General features: G+C 36.5%; 1 protein-coding gene across 4 annotated transcripts in view; it reads left to right on the top strand.

The window, feature by feature from the left end:
• Smc5 (structural maintenance of chromosomes 5) overlaps positions 1 to 19,668 on the top strand; it is an 80,041-nt gene that overhangs the window by 20,799 nt on the left and 39,574 nt on the right. For all 4 annotated transcript variants that reach the window (XM_090329667.1, XM_090329666.1, XM_090329665.1 and 1 more), the window contains exons 7-11: positions 1,200 to 1,361; positions 4,608 to 4,679; positions 15,087 to 15,342; positions 17,292 to 17,446; positions 18,179 to 18,292. In XM_090329667.1, coding sequence (XP_090185793.1) covers positions 1,200 to 1,361; positions 4,608 to 4,679; positions 15,087 to 15,342; positions 17,292 to 17,446; positions 18,179 to 18,292 — 759 coding nt within the window. The remainder of the gene's footprint in view (positions 1 to 1,199; positions 1,362 to 4,607; positions 4,680 to 15,086; positions 15,343 to 17,291; positions 17,447 to 18,178; positions 18,293 to 19,668) is intronic.

Below are 19,668 nucleotides of genomic sequence, written 5' to 3'. Positions count from 1 at the left end.
ACTAAGAATTTGCTAAAAATAAGCTGTTTGTATTGAATTTAGCTACAAATATAGCTGAAGCATCTTAACTGTAATCTGTGTTTCATATGTCTTCTGACTATATTATGTTCTTTCTACTTACTGTGTCTTGTATTTTATTACATAAGATTATAGTTTGGGGAAAAGATTGAGTGCCTTGAGTACATTACATTCGGGCCAAAGAAAATGTACAGGAAAAATTTTATAGTCTTATTCAAAGGTTATATTTGAAGTATGTTATTTGAAGTTTTACAGGTCTTTTTAAAGATTGATTTCCAGTCTTAAATTTTTACTTTTTAATTTTAGTTTTCTGTTCACTCTTATTGTATGGTATATCCTTGTTTTCTTCTTCTTTGATGGTACTGGAGTTTGAACTCCAGGCTTCATACTTGCAAGGCAGATACTCTGCCACTTAAGCCATTGCTCAGACCCCTTTATACCTTAGTTCTTTTCTTTTTCTTGTTTCTTTGTGCTAGTTTGAAGTAGTAAGTTTGAACTCAGATAAACGTTGGGTTTACATGGCTTACTTATCCCCATAGTACTCTACCACTTGAATCTTACTACTAGATGGGCTCTTTGCTGATTGATTTTGGAGGCCAGGTCTCTCAGGTTTTTTTGCCTCGGCTATTTTTGAACCATGATTCTGTAGCTCTTAGCCTTCTGAGTAGCTAGCATTATGAGTGGTGACCATTGATGCTTTGCTCTTTTCAGCGTGGCGTCTCTCTTTATGCCCAGGCTAGCCTAGGCTGGGGTATTCCTATTTGTTTCCTCATGTTGCTGTGGATGAATAGAAGTCATATACTGGTGTACCCAGCCATTGAATGAGATGGACTCTCAAGAACTTTTATGCCTAGACTTGTCCCCCTCACCCCACCTCTCCCTGGCCTCCCCCCACCCCCCCCCATCTTCTGTACCTCCCAAGTAGCTAGGATTACTATATGTAACTACTATGCCTGGCTTATCTTCCATTTGGCCCATTTTTCTTTTGTAGGTTTTTTCTTTTGTAATTGAGGATTTTTTTTCTCTTTATCCTTGAATCAGTTCCTTATTGAGATATTAAAGGAAATTCTTGTTAGTGCTTTGACAGTCTTAAATTTGGCTTCTTTTTGTGTTTTCATTTTACATACATGTTAATGTAAGGATTTAGTGCATTAACTACTACTTCCTGAATTGTTTTCAAGGAATATGAAAATGTCCGTCAGGAATATGAAGGAGTAAAACTAGCCCGTGATCAAGTGAAAGAAGAAGTCAGAAAACTTAAAGAAGGGCAGATTCCTATCACAAATCGAATACAAGAAATCGAAAGGGAGCGTCATAATATGGAGGTTCAAATCAGAGAAAAGGTACTCTAATTTTGTATTATCTAGATTTTAGTGTAGCATGCACAAAAGATATTTGACTTTCAAAATTTATTGTAAGATTCACTTATGTCTTTTATTCCTTCAGTTCTTTAGTAGTACTATCAAGTATTTGAGAACTTGTTACTCTTGAAGTACTGCTCCTTTATAGGAATTCTAAGAAAAGGACCAGGAGTATGGCCTAGTGGTAGAGTGCTTGCCTGGCGTACATGAAGACCTGGGTTCGATGCCTTGGTATCACATACACAGAAAAAAACAAAAGTGGTGCTGTGGCTCAAGTGGTAGAGCACTAGCCTTGATGAAAGCCCAAGGGCAGTGCTTAGGACCTGAGTCCAAGCCCCAGGACTGGCAAAATAAGAAAAGGAATTCTAAGGAAAAAGGGAAAAAAATGAAATGATACATCTGGTATTACTCGAAAAATGGAGTTCTTTTGTGAATTTAGTATACATCTGTTTTATAATTACATATCTTCTGGGATTGGTATAGTATAAAAACCTGTGTGTCTTATAATAAATAATAAAGTCATTCCTTGTGTTTTTTAACGTATAATTTAAAAGTTGTTATGGCTATAATTTTTAACCTTCAGGAGAGAGAGATTTTTGTGGCCACAGATTATTTCAGAATGGTTTCAATTATGTTCCTGCTTGCAGAATATAGTCTCTTCTTACTTGAGGGTGATATATTCCAATAGGTATTTGAAACTGTAGAAAGCACTGGATCAAAGTTTTGAATATTCCTTACAAATAGTACTTAGGACCAGAAGTTTTTCATTGCCATATCTGAGCTGTCAGAATGACTACTCTTCCTTTTTAGAGACATTAATAATAAAATAAGAGCTATTTGGACAGAAGCACTTCAGCACTTTTACTGTCAGTCTGATAATTGAGATGATTACTTAGTTACAAGTGGGTAAGACTGATAACATACTGCTTCAATATGCTAGACATAGAAATGATTGCTGTCAGGACAGAGAATATTACTCAGAAGAGTTCACAATTAAAACTTATTTATAAATTGTTTCTAGATTTTCTGTTTACTTGGTTTTGTTTGGTTTTGCTTATGATTTTTGCAGTGGTAGGGATAGAACTCAGGGTCTTGTACTTGCTAGGCAAGTGCTGTTCCACTGTGCTAAATTCCCTAGCCCCTATTTATTATTTTTGAACTGAACTTAATCACAGAGAAAGTAAGATCATGGATAATATATAATATAAATTGGTCCAAATTTTTCACGAGATTTTGGGGAAAAATAAATACTAAGAAATCAAGGAACTGGCCTTACATTCATCAGTTTTATCCTCATATTAAGTGTTACCCTAGATTCTTTGTTACTGTTCTCAAGACTACCAGTTCAGTAAAGGATCACTCAAAATACAGATTTAAACATTTAAGTTTTTTGGTTTGGAAAAGCAACCCTAATTTATATGGAACTTTTTCATCTAAAGATAAGATTGTGCTTTTCCTTTTTAGGGGCACTATAAATCAGAAAGTGTACCAGACAGTTTTCTTAACTATGAATGTTGAGCATGTTTACTAAGCAAAAAAAGTCATTTGGGAGAATGTAAAGTTTATAACAGGAAACGAGTGATGAGTTTTGACTTACCTTAATTCTATGACTAGATGAAGTAGTTGATATGCGTTGCTCTCAAATCTAGGAGAATAAATAGGATTTTGGGATTTGATTGAACCTGATTTTTTTTTTTGGCCAGTTGGGCTTGAACTCAGGGCCTGGGCACTATCCTTAGACACTTTTTGCTCAAGGTGACCCCAGGACTTTGTGCATGCTCCCGGCCTGGAATCTGATTTTAAAAGAAAATTACTGTTGAACATTTTAAATTTTAGAGCAATAAGGGATTAATAGATATTGTTACTTAGTTAAATCTAGTCACTAGTTAAGGACAGTAAATTGCAGATAACATAAAGAGTTAATAGTTGGCAGTTATTGTTACTTAATGGTGGTTCAGCATAGTTAAATTATAGGTTTATAGCTTTTACAGTGGAAAAATGTCTAAATTCGAATTCTTTTAAATAATTAGATAAAACACTTGCTGTATTTGTTGCTGTTAAGATGTTCTCAAATATCTATGAGCTTAATTTGTTCATGTGGAAATCCACATAGCCTGTGGTACTTTAGTTTTTGAAAAAGTGCTCCCAGTTTTTGGAGTGACACATTCAAACAGAATCCATATCAATTTCTATCTATGTATGTATACTTTTTTTTTCTAGTATTAGGGTTTGAACTCAGGCCTCATGCTTCATAGGCAAGTAGGTTTTTATCTGCTTCTCTTAAGCCATTCTTCCGGTACAGGTGTTTTTATTGTTGTTGTTGTTTTGGCTTTTTCTTGTACTGGAGTTAAGCTGGATTTGTTTGTCTAGTCCTCTCTGGCTTGAGCCATGCCTTCAGCCTAGCTTTTTGCTAAATAATTGAAAACAGACTCCTTGGTGCTCTTCTGCCTGGATTTGTAACAAGATCCTCCAGGTCTTAGCTTCTCTAGTAGCTAGAATTACAAGCTTGAGCTACCATTGCCTGGCTGTATAGTTTGTCTGTTTTGTTTGGTGCTAGTCCTGGGTCTTGAAGTCAGGGTTTAGCCACTGTCCCTAAGCTTTTTTGCTCAAGGCTGGCACTCTACCTCTAGAACTTAATTGGAGATAAGAGAGTCTACTTTTCCTGCATGAGCTGGTTTCAAACCAAGATCCTCTGATCTCAGCCTCTGGAGTAGGTAGGATTATAGGCATAAATCATTTGTGCCAGTAGGCTATTTTTGAAATCAGATTTTGTAGATAACCTAGACAGTGATTTATTCTCCCTCATGTATCTGGGATGATAGCTGCCCAGCCTAGCACTCTGCTACTTGAGCCACAGCACCTCTTTCAGCTTTTTCTGTGTCTGTGGTACCAAGGAATTGAACCCAGGGCTTTGCATGTTAGGCAAATGCTCTACCACTAGCCCCACCCTAGGCTAAAATGCAGTTGTATATGCTCAGACTGGCCTTAAACCATAGTCCTCCTAAGTACTTAGGATTATAGATGCCATGACTTCTTCAATTGTTTTCAATATAAGCGTGAATAAGCCTTTACAGATTTCTTATACTATAGTATTGTTTTATGACATTGGGTTTGAAATAAAACACAGTGTTATGAGTTTAACTCACAGAATAATATTTGAATGAATTGGACCATATAATTATTATATGACTTCTTAACTAACTTTTCCCCTTTAATTCAATCTTACAGGCAACACATATTAAGGAGACATCACAAAAATGCAAACAAAAGCAAGATCTTATCGAAAGGAAAGATAAACAGGTAAGACTCCCTGCTAACATATAATTACCTCAGTTTGCTCTGACTTGTGTGTTGTAGTTGGGACTGCAGGTCAGATGATGGTTTAGGAGCTGTCTCAGGTCCTCTTCTTCCTCTGGTTTTTGTATTACTCTGTATGGGAAGCTTGAAGTTTCCTAGTAGTTGTACAGAAGATAATTGGAGGTAACAGCTCAGAATTTCTCACATGGCTTTATCTCACCTGTGTTTACATGGTTTTTAAGAATTGATTTCATTCACTTATAGTTACTTAGAGAAGTTATTTTTTAAATTTCTACAGGTAGAATTGTATTGCTATTGTTTTCTTTTGCAACTGTTTTTAAATGTTTTACTTTTTTCTTTTTTAACCAACTTCATGTACCTATTTTGGGTTTTCTTATAATTACATTAGGTTTTGCTAAATTTTAAAAAATTTGGAGGACTTGCTTTTCCTGTATTGAGGCTTTGCACTTATTTCTACCTCAACCATGCTTCTAGCCCTTTTTTTCATTTATTTATTTATTTATTTATTTATTTAAGAACTCTTGAAGGAAAGAGTGCCATGTTTCTATTTAAGTAGGGTTTTTTGTTTGTTTTTTGGGGTTTTTTTGTTGTTGTTGTTTTGCCAGTCCTGGGCTTGAGCTTAGGGACTGAGCACTGTCCTTGGACTTTCTCAAGGCTAGTTCTCTACCTGAGTCTTAGCACCACTGCTGGCTTTTTTCTATGTATGTGGTACCGAGGAATCGAACCTGGATCTTCATGTATGCTAGGCAAGCACTGTACCAGTAGGCCAAACTCCCGGCCCCTCAAGTATTTACTTATTTTTTTTAACAACATCTTGCTTTGTTTTCTGGCTAGCCTAGGCATGATCCTCCTACTTATGCTTCCCAAATAGCTGGAAATAAAACTGTCCATCACAGCACCCAGCTTCTTATTGTTTAAAATGCAGATTCATAAACCTGGTTGGCTTCAAACCACAGTCCTCCTACTTCAGCTTCCCAAGTAGTTAGCATTATAGGCTTGAACCATTAGACCCAGTGGCTTTATTGGTTTTGTTTGTTTTGCAGTTATAAGGAGCTATTCATATTCTAGGCAAGCATTTTATCACTGAGTTATACTAAATATCCTTAGCCCCTTTTTTAGCTTTTATGCCTTGTCTGACTTAGGACCTTTTCTGGTACAGTCTCCCAAGTAACAGGGATTGTAGGCATGTTGTAGGCATGTTGCTTAGTCCAAAGCTTTGTTTTGTTGTTTCTACATCAAGACATTCTATCAGTAAAATAAACATTAACTGTTAGTGTTTTCTACTAAAAAGTTTTGTTTGACTTAATTCTCTTTTTCTGTTGTTGATCTAGGATTTCTTTTCTTTCTTTTTTATTTTTTTCCAGTCCCAAGGCTTGAACTCGGTGCCTGAGCACTTGGGCTTTCTCAAGACCTAGTGCTCTACCACTTGAGTCACAGCACCACTTCTAGATTTTTCTATGTATGTGGTACAAAGAAATTGAACCCAGGCTTTCGTGCATGCCTGGCAAGCAGTCTTACCATTAGGCCAAACCCTGGCCCTGATCTAGGATTTCTTATTCCTTTTTTCTTTTATTGTATAGATGTTTATTCTAAAGGTGTTATTTATTCTGAGCCTGTTCTCATTATTGCTTATCAGTTTAATTTTATGTGAATTTTGTTATATTTTGGTGGTTTATTTGCTTCTAGTTTCTTCTTTTTAAAAAGGTAGGGGATTCTTTTATCTTTTCCTTGCTAGACTATATCTCTCATAGTTCTTATGGAGAATTTACAGTGGTGGACTTTTGTAAATGCTTGTAGGTCTGAAAAGATCTTTTTTTCTATTCATTGTAATGTTAAAATGACTAGATACAGAATTCTAAGTTACAAATTTTTTCTCAGCATTCAGACAGTTTTTCCTCAGTGTTTCATTGGGTCAGTATTGATCCTGAGATGTAACATGAAAAGTTAGGGCTAGATCATAGTAAGTAAATGAACACAGAGGAAAAAGAAATTTGAATTTGATTTTAAACGTACTTGAGAAACCATGAAAGACTATGAAAGTTTTGAATCCAGAGAGGAATCGTATTGTATTTATTTTTTTATTTTATTTTATTTTTTTTGTCTGAGGCTTGAATTCAAGGCCTGCACCCTGTCCCTGTGCTTTTCCATTCTACCACTTTGAGCCGCAGTACCACTTCCAGTTTTCTGATGGTTACTCAGAAATAAGAGTCTCACGAACTTTCCTGCCTGGGCTGGCTCTGGGATTGCAGGCATGAGTCACAGGTGCCCAGCATGTATTTTTTTTTTTTTTTTAAAGCACTTAGGACTGCCTTTTGAAGAGCGGGCTGAACAAAAAGGAAAGCATGGAAGTCAAGAGGTTATTGCAGTTTCTGGGGCAATAATGGTGGATTCAATTGGGGTAGCAGTTGATTTTAGTAAATTGAACCAAGGAGAGTTGCTGAGGATCAGGCACTGCTAGTTCATACTTTCCTGGCTACTTAGGAGGTTGAGACCTGAGGATCACAATAATGTTATAAGACTCTTTTCTCCGATTAACCTCCAAAGAAGAAGAAAAGCTGAAAGTAGAGCTCTGATTCCAGTGGTAGAACACTAGCTTTGATTTGTTCAGGAAACAGTAAGACAGTTGGGAAATGTTGGGGAATTGTGTGTGTGTGTGTGCGCGCGCGCGCGCGCATGTGTGTGTGTGTGTGTACGCGTGTGCGCTGGTCCTTGGATTTGAACTCCGTTACTGTTCCAGAGTTTTTTTGCTCAAAGCTAACACGGACCCTAGTGGCTTATGCCTATCATCGTAGCTACTCAGGAGACTGAGATCTGGAAATCGAGATCCAAAGCCAGCCAGGGCAGGAAAGTCCCTGAAACTTACCTCCAGTTAATCACCAGAAAAGCAGAAGTAACACTTTGTCCAAATGTTAGAACGATAACCTTAAGCTGAAGGGACAGCATCCAGGACCGGAATTCAAGTCCCATGAGCAACCGGAAAAAAAAAAAAATCTAGCACTGTACTACTTAAGCTACAGCTCCTTTTCCAGCTTTTTGGTGGTTAATTGGAGATAAAAATCTCAAGGACTTTCCTGCGCAGGCTGGCTTCAAACAGTGATCCTCAGGTCTTCAGCTTCCTGAATAGCTACTATTACACAGGCATGAGCCACCAGTTCCCAGTGCTCTACCTTTTAAACTAGAATATTTAATGTAGTTACACATAATTACGATAGCTTTTACATGTGCCATCTTGTTGATGTGTGCCCTCCTTTATTCCCTTTATTTTAATAAGTATTTCTGGTGTTTTTTTGTTTTGTTTTGTTTTTTCCTCTCCCAGTCCTGGGGCTTGAACTCAGGGCCTGGGCATTGTCCTGAGATACTTTTTGCTTAAGACTAATGTTCTGCTACTTGCACCACAGAGCCATTTACTGCCTTTTCTGTTTATGTAGTTCTGAGGAAGGGAACCCAGGGCTTCATGCATGTTAGACAAGCACTCTACCACTAAGCCACATTCCCAGCCCCCCCCCTTTTATCTTTATTTTCAGACAAAGTTTTACTATGATGATCTCAAATTCTTGATCTTACTGCCTTAACATCCTTGTTGGCATTAAAGGTAGCCATCACCACACCTTGCTAAATGTTTTAGAATTTTTCTCCCCCCTGTGGTGCTGGAATTTAACTTACAGACTGGCATATGATGCTGTCATGTCTTTAAAAATAGAACTACTGATTTTTTTTATTAAATTATTTATTTATTTATTTATTTTTAAATATTTATTTATTTATTTATTACCAGTCCTGGGCTTGAGCTCAGGGCCTGAGCACTGTCCTTGGGCTTTCCTCAAGGCTAGTGTTCTACCCTGAGCCACCGCACCATTTCTGGCTTTTTTCTATGTATGTGGTACCGAAGAATCGAACCCGGGTCTTTGTGTATGCTAGGCAGGCACTCTACCACTAGGCCAAACTCCCAGCCCCAGAACTACTGCTTTTTCTTTGTTTATTTTGTTATTAAAAGACACTAGCCATACATGGGGAGAGTTAATTGTGGCAGTACCCCACATTTGAGAAGTATTCCATCAGTGCCCCCATCACTTTGCCTTACTTCTCTCTCCTATTTGTAACATAATTCCAAAAAGCTCCTTGTTAACATTTTTATATTTGCTGCCATTCTATTTCTACAATATCCAAAACTCATTCTTTTTTACCTCCATTAGCCCAATTCCTTATTACTGGTATCTACCTTTTTTTCTTGTGTTTTTTTGGTACTGGATTTGAACTTGAGGCCTTTTGACTTTCTATCACTTGAACCGTACCTCCTGCACCTAATTCAGTATTAATTTATAGCACTCCAGTGCAGATTAACATCACCATAACAGTAACATAAAATACTGTTCTTCCTTTCTGGAAATCATGGATATGACTTGTAGTTATTTCTTCATAGTGCTCTTGATTCTTTAACATCAAGTATTTGTCCTGTAGTTCAGTTCAGTTCATTTAGAATAGACCCTAGAAGTAAAAGGATGAGCAGATCTGGCAAAAAGGTAGCTTCTAAAGAACCTTTTGTTTATATTTTTCCAGTTGTTACTTAGTTGCTAGTTTTCACTATGGTTGTGAGCTCTTTATTTTCAAGGCTACCACAGAAGTGAAAAAGAAGATTTGAGGAATAACAGATAAGAAAGCAGTAATGCTTTCTGTTTTTATAAGGACTCAGCCATTTTTCTTCAGTGAACATTTCCATGATTCCTGCAAGCATTTGATTAAAGAGTCAGTTTTGACAATTTTTGTCATTGTTTACTGTTTTTATGGAGGAAAGGCTTTTAAAAATTCCTTTATTCACCATTCCTGATGAAATCCAAATGTTTTCTATGTCTACAGAAAGATGTTGCTGGGATTTTAATAGGAATTGCATTAAACCTTTGGGGAGGATTGAAATTTTTACTATGTTGAGTCTTCCAATCTATGAACACGGTATGTCTCCATTTATTTAGATCTTTGATTTCTTTCATCACTATTTGTAGTTTTCAGCGTACAAATTTTTTTGTTGTGTTCCATTTAAACCTTTGACAGTATAAAACACCCCCTCCAAAGATACTATGAGATTTTCTGCATGTTATAAACAAATAAGGATAGACATGTTCTTTCCTTTCTGATCTATATGTGTTTAGTTCCTTTTCTTGAACTGGCCAGAACTCCCAATTATAACTGAATAAAAATACAGACACTGTAGTCTTGTTCTAGATCTTAGTAGAAGACATTCATTAGACAAAGCATCACTATGTTTGTTGTGGATATTTTACAGGTATTTTTTTATTAGATGTATTTTATTTAGGAAATTCCTGTACATACATTCATATTTTTGAGAATTTTTATGAATGAGCATTGACTTTTATCAAATGCTTTTTATCTCTATTGAATGACTGTATAGCTTTTTTCTTTAGCCTATTGATAAGATAAAGTATATTGATTGGTTTCTCTTACTATCAACTTTAGCTTCCTGAAATAAGTACTACTTGGTTGTAATATATAAATGTGTGTATATAATGTAATATATAAATGTTTTCATAATGCAAGCAAATTCTATTTGGCCAATATTTTGTAATTTTTTTTTTAAATTGGGGCTTGAACTCAGGGCCTGAGCACTGTCCTGGGGCTTTCTCAAGGCTAGCGCTCTACCACTTGAGCCACAGCACCACTTCCAGGTTTTTTTCTTGGTATAGGGTACCAAGGAATTGAACCCAGAGCTTCAATCATGCCACACGACCATTCTACCACTAGGTCACACTCATAGCCCTTGGCCAACATTTTGTTAAAGGGTTTTTGTGTCTATGAGGGATAGTCTTCTGTACTTTTTTTTTTTTTAACTGTGTTTGTGTGTGTGTGTGTGTGTGTGTGTGTGTGTGTGTGTGTGTGTATTTTCCGGGTCTTGATCTTAGAGCCTTTGTGCTGTCCTTAAACTTTTCTGCCCAAAGCTAGTACTCTACCACTTGAGCCATGACTCCATTTCTGTATTTGTGCTTTTGGTATTAGGTTAATTACTGATTTCATAAAGTAAATTGGAAAATAATGCCTCTTCATTTTTTGGAAGAGATTGTATGTGATTGGTGTTCATTTCTTTTTTTAAATATTTTGTATAATTCTTTGTGTTCCTAGAGATTTCCTTTGGGGAAATTTTTAAATCACTAGTTTAATTTTTTTGTAGTTTTATGATTATTCAAATAAGGTATTTCATACTTGTTAACTTGTAGTTTGTGTTTTGTAAGAAATTGATTCACCTTGACTAGAGATGTAGCTGAAATGATAGAAAACTCCCTTAGAAAACAGGAGACCTTGACTCAATATAGGAAGTAAGTTGTTAGGTTCATTATGTTCAAGTAGTCAGATTTATGTATGTGCAAATTGTTGTCTGAGGTGGAGTTACTAGATTTGAACAAGGGGCCTTGTACTTGGAAGGCAGGGCCATGCCTGCAGCCGTTTTTTGCTTTGCTAACTTAAAGATTGGGTCTTTCTTTATGTCCAGGCTGGCCTAGGCTATAATCTTCCTACTGTGTTTCCTGATGTCTCTGAAGATGAAAGGCTCACACAACAATCATTGACTGAAGTGAAGCCTCGGAATACTCATGCCTGGAATCTTAGCTACTCAGGAAACTGAGATCTGAGTTTCCAATTCCAAGCCAACGAAGGCAGGAAATTCTGTGATACTCTTACAGCCAGCAAAAAGCCAGAAATAGAGCCTGTGGCTCAAGTGGTAATGCAATAGCATTAAGCAAAAAAAGCTAAGAATGGTTATTCAAATAACCATTTTTTATTTTACTTGTGTTTACAAATACCAGTCCCTGAGTTAAAGCTCCATTGCTAGTTCAAAACAAATTTAAAAAAAAAAACAAAAACTTTTATGCCTAAACTGGCCTGGAATGATTCTGACCTTTGCCTCCTAAATAGGTAGGATTACAGGCTTCAGCAACCTTGCCTGGCTTGTGAATATAAATTATTTTCTCTTTTGGTAAGTATAGATCCTATAAGTATAGAAAGTATAGACTGTTCCATTCCATGGGAAAGTTATGTTTCTTTTTCCTCTTTCTCTTATGTCATTTTTTTTTCTTGCCAGTCCTGGGGCTGGAACTCAGGGCCTGAGGCTCTGTCCTTGGGCTTTCTCAAGGCTAGCAGTTTACCTCTTGAGCCACAGCACCATTTCTAGCTTTTTGTACATATATAGTACCGAGGAATCGGACCAAGGTCTTCATGCATGCCAGGCAAGAACTCTACTACTAGGCCAAACTCCTGGCCGCCTCTTTTGTCATCCTTGTTAGAGATTCGTTGATTTCATTAATTTTTTTTTTCTAGGAGCTAGATCTTTGTTTCATTGTTCTTATCAGTTTCAGTTTTCTTAGTTTCATAACTTTTCTGTTTTGCTGTTCTCAGTTTCATTGAAACCAATTGGTGACATTATAGTTTTTGTTCTTCTGCTGGATGTGATTTTATTTTTTGTCTTCAAATTTCTTGAGATAGAATTTAAATTCTTGATTTGAGTTTTACATGTACTCTTAATACTTTTTTTTTTTTTTGTCGATCATAGGACTTGAACTCTGGGTCTGGGTGTTGTCCTTGAGCTCCTCATTCCTACCCCTTGAGCCACAGGGCCATTTCCAGTTTTCTGGTGATTAATTGGAGATAAGAGTCTCAAGGGCTTTGTAGTGCTTGGGTTGGTTATAAACCGCAATCCTCAGATCTCATCCTCCTGAGTAGCTAGGATTATAGGCATGAGCCACTGCACCAGCTTACTTTTAATACTTTCAATAGTATAATTTTCTTCCCTGCTTTAGCTGTGTCTACAAATTTTGATATTCGTCTACTTTCATTTTTATTAAGATTAGTGGAGAGTTTTCTATTTACTTGGAATTATAATCTGTTAACTTTCAGGTACTGGGACTTAAATTCAGGGCTTCATGCTTGCTTGGCTTGCTTGCTAGATTTGCTTACAATGCTGGCACTCTACCACTTTTGCCACTCCTCCAACCCTGCTTTTTGCTGATTTTTGGAGCTAAAGTCTAACAAGATTTTCCACGTAGGCCAGCTTCAAATAAATCACTATCCTCCAGATCTAAGCCTCCTGTATAGCTAGGATTTAGGTGTGAGCTCCTGGTACGTATTCCTTTTTTTTTTTTTCCCCATTGTGGAACTTGAACTCTGGGGCCTGGGAGCTATCCCTGAGCTCTTCAACTCAAGGATACTGCCCTACCCCTTGAAATACTGTGTCACTTCTGGTTTTCTGGTGGTTAATTTGAGTCTCACAAACTTTAGTGCCTGGGCTACCTTTGAACCACGATCCTCAGATCTCAGCCTTCTGAGTAGCTAGGATTACAGTCGTGAGCCACCGCACCTGTCAGGTACCTATTCCTTTAATGGACTTTAAAGTGCTTTCTAGTTTTGAGTTGCTATTAGTAAAGCTGCTATGAGTTTTTCTCATGTAGCTTTTTGTGTAGGAACATACTTTTATTTTGAGTGGTTGAAGATAGTGAATCAAGTTGCCAAAATTACCAGCAGATAAAGTGAACAGCAAGGATGATGAGTAGGTGGCAAAATAAGATTCTATAACCTTCAAAGGAGCTAGAATGATCCTTAGTTAAAGAGAAAGGAAAACCAGACAATGATGAGACTACCTTAGCCCTACGTCCTGAGATAGTGAGGCATGGCAAATCATTACTTGCTAGGGTTCTAGGGAAAATGTCTTTCAGAAATAGCCAGGTTCCATTTGGAGTAACAAGATACATTCAGAGAAATTGAAAATACAGAGCAGCTTGGCAATAATGTGCTTCTGAAGATGGGACATCTAAAAAGTTTTGACTATTGTCAGCTAAACATAGATTTTAAAGTATGTATTAAAAATAATTTTGCATATAGGTATACATGTATATGTGTGTGTCAAAGAAAAATTTAATCCTACTTTGGGTAATTGACTTCAATTTTTAAATAAATCACCACTGACATCAGATGACAATTAACTTACTGATTATAAATTAAGAAGTTTAAATTTTGGGGGTGGCAATGGCTGTGGAATTTGAACTTGGGATTTTGAGATTGCTAGGCTGGTACTCTGTCACTTGAGCTAGAACTCTACTTGCTCTATTTTATGTATTATATGTATGTGTGAATATGAATATATATATATATATATATATATCTCCTTCCCTTTTGTCTAGGGAGGACAGGTAACCCTTTACTCCTATTCTTTTCTGTTGAGACAAGATCTGGAAAATTTTTTCCCTGGAGTTGTGGGACCTGAGGCCTGGGTGCTGTCCTTTAGCTCTTTTGCTCAAGGCTAGCACTCTGTCACTTTGAACCACAACATCACTTCTGGCTTTCTGGTGGTGAACAGGAGTTGAATCTCACAGACTTTCCTGTACAGGTGGCCTTGAGCCTTGATCCTCTGATCTCAGCTTTCTGAGTAGCTAGGATTTCGGGTGTGAGTCACCAGTGCCAATTTTTTACTTAGGCTGGCTGTTAGTCATACTGGTCTCCACTCTCCACTCAGTGCAGCTCTTGGGTGAGATGGGATAATGTAAGCTTTTTGCCCAGATCTGTTTGAACCATGACCACCTTCCCAAGTAGCTATGCTCATAGATGTGAGCCATCTGTACCTGGGTACATGTAAAAACTGATGTCTCAAAAATATAAGCTTCAGGGATTGATAGAAAATAATTTGTTGAAAGAAAAGTTTAGACATCATTTCTGTTATTCATTGAAACGCATATTATATACCATGTGATTGTTTTAACTTTTGTCATATGTGATATATAATTACTCCCTTCTACATATTTAGAAATCCCTTTGACTTTCTAAATACTCTGTTTATTAAGGAAATATTTAATGAATGTTAATTACATTACTAACTGCTCTTATTGGAAATAATAATGTATTCACTAATGTAGGTAAAGCAAAAAATTAAGATAAAGGTGGTTTAGTATGACTAGTAATCTGCTAGTCTAACTATAACAGACTACCTTTTAATGAGGAAAGCAACCTGTTCCTGTTCTTCTCTTTTCTCTTTCCTTTCTTTGACTTTTTTGGTGTTCATTGTTGTTGTGATATATCACAGGGCCTTGCACGTATTAGGCAGTGCTCATCTACAGAGCCATATCGCTAGTCTCTAGCATTTTTCTGATATATTGTATATATGCTTATTTGGTTATTTGAAATCCGATAGGGAAGGAGGGAAAACAAGATGAGGGATGGGAGGGAAATGGGGACCAAGTCATGAGAAAGGGTATCAATGTTTGTGAAATAATGCACCTTCTATCTGGTGAATATAATGTAACCCTTCTATTAATTACAATAAAAAATATATGAAAAAAGAAAACAATATTACTACAAAATACATGTTATCTCAAGCACTGTCTTTTTTTTAAAAATTAGATTGAAGACCTTCAGCAGGCTTTAATAGTAAAACAGAATGAAGAGCATGACCGACAGAGAAGAATAAGTAATACTCGAAAAATGATAGAGGATTTGCAAAATGAATTAAAGACCACTGAAAATTGTGAGAATCTTCAGCCTCAGATTGATGCCATTACAAATGATCTGAGACGAATTCAGGATGAAAAAGGAATATGTGAAGGCGAGATTATTGATAAACGAAGAGAGAGGGAGGCTCTAGAGAAGGAGAAGCAGAGTAAGTGTTCTTGAAGACAAGTATTTTTAAAATGGTGGCACCTTCCTGATGTTCACCATGCTTACTTTCTTACTGTCTGTGTTGATTTGCCCCTTACTTCCAATTTCGGGCATTGATTTAATTCTTTTAAAATGCCCAACTTACTTTTCTTTAGAGTTACTTGAGTTACTCCTTAGTACTCAGATCAGATTTTAAGTTCCTTATCTTAGCCTTCAATAGCTTTTGTTTTGCTCTTTGAAGTAAGTAGTTTTATTTTTGCCTTTCTTTACAGTAAATCTTCCATTTTATTTATTCAATATGTATCCCTTTCCTATTACAGTTCCTCAAATTATTACATTAATAACACTGGTTGTTATAGTAGTATATATCTATATAATATATTACGTTTATAACAGAGAAAGGGTGCCTTTTTATTTTAATCTTTTTATTGTTATTATATTAAAGATGATCTACCAAAAGGGTAGTTACATAAGTCAGAATACATTTCTTTTGGGGCATTGTCACCCCTCCTCTTGCTCTCTCTCGGTTTTGGCCTCCCGGCCATCCTAGAATTACATAGTTCATTTTCAACATAGTGTCTAGTAAGTACCTCCAGACAAAAGTTCACTCTGCCTCTCCATTTTTGTGCAAAGAGATAAAAGAACAAATAAGACAAAAGAGCTGGGCAAGGTGTCCTGTAATCCTAGCTACTCAGGAGACTGAGATCTGAGGATCGCAGTTCAGAGCCACCCTGGGCACTAAAGACCATGAGACTCTTACCTCCAATTAACCACTAGAAAACCAGAAGTGGCGCTGTGGCTCAAGGGGTTGGGAAGTAGCCTTGAGCTGAAGAGCTTGGGGACAGTGTCCAGGTACAGAGTTCAAGACCCAGGACCTCCTTTGGAGAGCACTATTGAACAATTGCCAGCATTCATAACATTGTAGATAAAATACTAGTGTAAGTACTCCCATTCTTGGATTTCGCATTTAGTATTTTCTTCTCTAGTTTTTATTCAAGGCTGAAAATATCTAAATTTTATTGAAAATCAGAATTTTTATGTGTTCTATGAATTAGACTTCCAAATTTGTAGCTAACCAGATAGGCCATTGGTAATGATTAAATACTTGGGGTTGATAACTTTTCTGAAGGTATCCATTTGCCTTTTCTTTAAAAAAAAATACCATTTGAATTGGCTTTTTAAAAATATATATTAGAAAAAAAGCACAATTATTAGGCTTTCTCTTGAATTCCTGGCCTTCTGTTTTCTTCCTTTTAGCTTGTTCTGTGTACCTGCTGGCATGGTTGTCATCTGAGATTTTCTCACACCTCCATTAAATAAATCTACCTATTCCTGAATTCCATTTCATCCTTCTCTTTTATACCTATTCAGAAGACCTAAGAAGACATAGGGATTAACTTGAATGTCTTCACATTATTGAGAATACTTTTAATTCATTGCTATACTGTACTATTTTGAAAGTAATATTTTCTCCAAGAATATTGAAGCCTACTGTCACTTGTCGTCTGATAGGCAAGCTAGTGTTATTCTTTTCACAAGTGACCTGTTGTATTTTTCTGATAGCTTCAAGATCTTCTATCTCAGGTTTTAGGAGATTTTGGATTGATCTACACAGGCAAGACTTCTTTTCACCAGCTGCTTGCTGCATGGTGTTTGTAAACCTCTGATCTAGGATATTTTTCTGTACTACTAACGTATTGACATCTTTCTTTTTTTCTTGCCAGTCCTGGGGCTTGAACTCAGGGCCTGGGCAATATCCTTGGACTCTTTTTGTTCAAGGTTAGCGCCCTGCCACTTGAGCCACTGCACCACTTCTGGCTTTTTCTGAGTATGTGGTACCGAGGAATTGAACCCAGGGCTTGGTGCATGCTAGGTGAGTGCTCTAGCACTAGGTGACATCCTCAGCCCACTGATCCACATTTTCAAAGATGTTTTGTGTTTTTATTTTAGATGTGGATGGCCATATTACATGTTTTGATAATCTTATGCATCAAAAGGAAGATAAACTGAGACAAAGGTTCCGGGACACATACGATGCTGTTGTGTGGCTGAGAAATAATAGAGACAAATTTAAGCAAAGAGTCTGTGAGCCCATAATGCTTACGGTGAGATGTTTTATTCATCTTGGTAGCTAGCATCATTACTTTTGCCACTGTAATTATTGTAGATTTTTGTTCTAAGAATTCTTAGTCTTGTTATCACCCTCGTGTTTTCATTATTGGACTTAATGATACCTAACATAAGGCTGGTTCCATATATAAACTTTTAAATGTTGATTATTGATGCAAGTAACTATCACAAACCTGTGAACTTTTTTCTAGAAAGAAACGTGACACTAATACTTGAGTATCCAAAAAGTATGCAAAAAATTACAATGGTTGACTGGTTTACTTAGTTTATAGAAAATACTAGATTAAAATCTGCTGAAAAGAGCCAGGAGTTTGGCCTAGTGGTAGAGTGCTTGCCTATCATGCATGAAGACCCAGGTTCGATTCCTCAGTACCACATACATAGAAAAAAGCTGGAAGTGGTGCTGAGGCTCAAGTGGTAGAGCTTAAGTCTTGAGAAAGTCCAAGGACAGTGATCAGTCCCTGAGCTCAAGCCCAGAACTGGCAAAAAAAAAAAAAAAAAACCTGCCAAAAAGGTAGAAAATTTATGTAAATAAAAATGATGAATGAAAAAATGACACAATGGGTCAAGACTATTAATGCTCTTTAATAAAGAGCTTTCTTTATGTATTTGTGTCTTAAATATTAAATTTAATTTTAGTAAGTTAAGTCTAAGAACAGTATACCATTCTTAGTGAAAGTCAATTTTTTATTCTTTGGTGTTTTTAGATCAACGTGAAAGATAATAAAAATGCCAAATATATTGAAAATCACATTCCATCAAATGACTTGAGAGCCTTTGTTTTTGAAAGTCAAGAGGATATGGAGATTTTCCTCAGAGAGGCAAGTACTAACTAATGTAAATGTTGGTTCACTTGGCACTTGATGTTTTAGCATTAATTTTTTGTTACATTTTTATTATCTTTAAGTAGTTGTACATAGGATTTGCCATTCAGCAGATCAGTTTATAAGTACAGTGCATCTTTATCAAAGTCAGTCCTTTCTTCATTCTCATCCACCCCAACCCTTCCATTCAGTTTTCCTAGTTTCATTGGATATGCATTGTACTATGACTATTTTCCCCATTCCTTTCCCCTCATCATTCATCTACGCCTCTACCTCTTGACCTCTTTCCTAACACCATTGAGTGATAGTTTTCTGATACAAGGTTTTTGTAAGAAATTACACTATTTGAATTTTATCCTGCAAATACTATACTTCAGTTTGTGTACACTTATGACAGATATGTGTACTTGTATGTTTATAAATTGGATCTAGCTTTTACATCTGAGTGAAAACAAATAGATTTTGTCTTTCTGACCTGACTTATACACATATATGTACATATGTGTGTATATATATATACATGTATATATATATACACATATATATGTGTGTGTGTGTGTGTGTAACACACACACACACCCCACATTTTCTTGACTTATTTTATTGAAGGGCATCTGGGCTCTTCTGTACCTTAGCTATTGTTCATCTGGGCTCTTTCTTTACTTTAGCTATTGTGAATAGTGCAGCATTGAACATGGTTGTGCAAGTGGCTTTACTGTATTCTGATTTGCATTTGGGGGGGGAGTAAATGGCCAAGAGAGGTATTGCCATATCATAGGGTTTAGTTTTCGAGGTGTCTCCAAACTGCTTCCCAAACTAGCTAAACAAGTTTACATTTCCATCAGCAATTTCTTAGGATTTTTTTTTCCCACATCTGGAGATAGCATCTGTTGTGTATTCTTTTTTTTTTTTTTTTTTTTTTTGTCAGTCTTGGGCTTGAGTTCAGGGCCTGAGCACTGTCCTTGGACCTTCTCAAGGCTAGAGCTCTACCACTTGAGCCTCAGCACCACTTCTGGCTTCTTTTTTTTTTTTTCTATGTATGTGGTACCAAGGAATCGAACCCAGGTCTTCGTGCATGCTAGGCAAGCACTCAACCACTAGGCCAAACTCCTGGCCCCTAGCATCTGTTGTGTATTCTAAGTGGGATGAGATGGAATCTTAATGTTGTTGTGTATTGCATTTCCTTTATGGCCATGCATATGGAAAAGTTCATCATGTATTTATTGACCATTTTTACTTCTAAGTCTGTTTAGCTGGTTTGCATCTTTATTAATTGGATTGTTGGCTCTTTAAGGATTTAGAACTCTGTATTATCTGATTGTGTAACATACAGATGTCAAAGATCTCCCATTCTGTAGGGTTTTTATTAATCT

This window comes from Megascapheus bottae, chromosome 3, assembly GCF_031878675.1.
Source record: "Megascapheus bottae isolate mThoBot1 chromosome 3, mThoBot2.hap1, whole genome shotgun sequence".
Lineage (NCBI taxonomy): Eukaryota > Metazoa > Chordata > Mammalia > Rodentia > Geomyidae > Megascapheus > Megascapheus bottae.
This window is presented reverse-complemented; position numbering and strand designations above follow the sequence as displayed.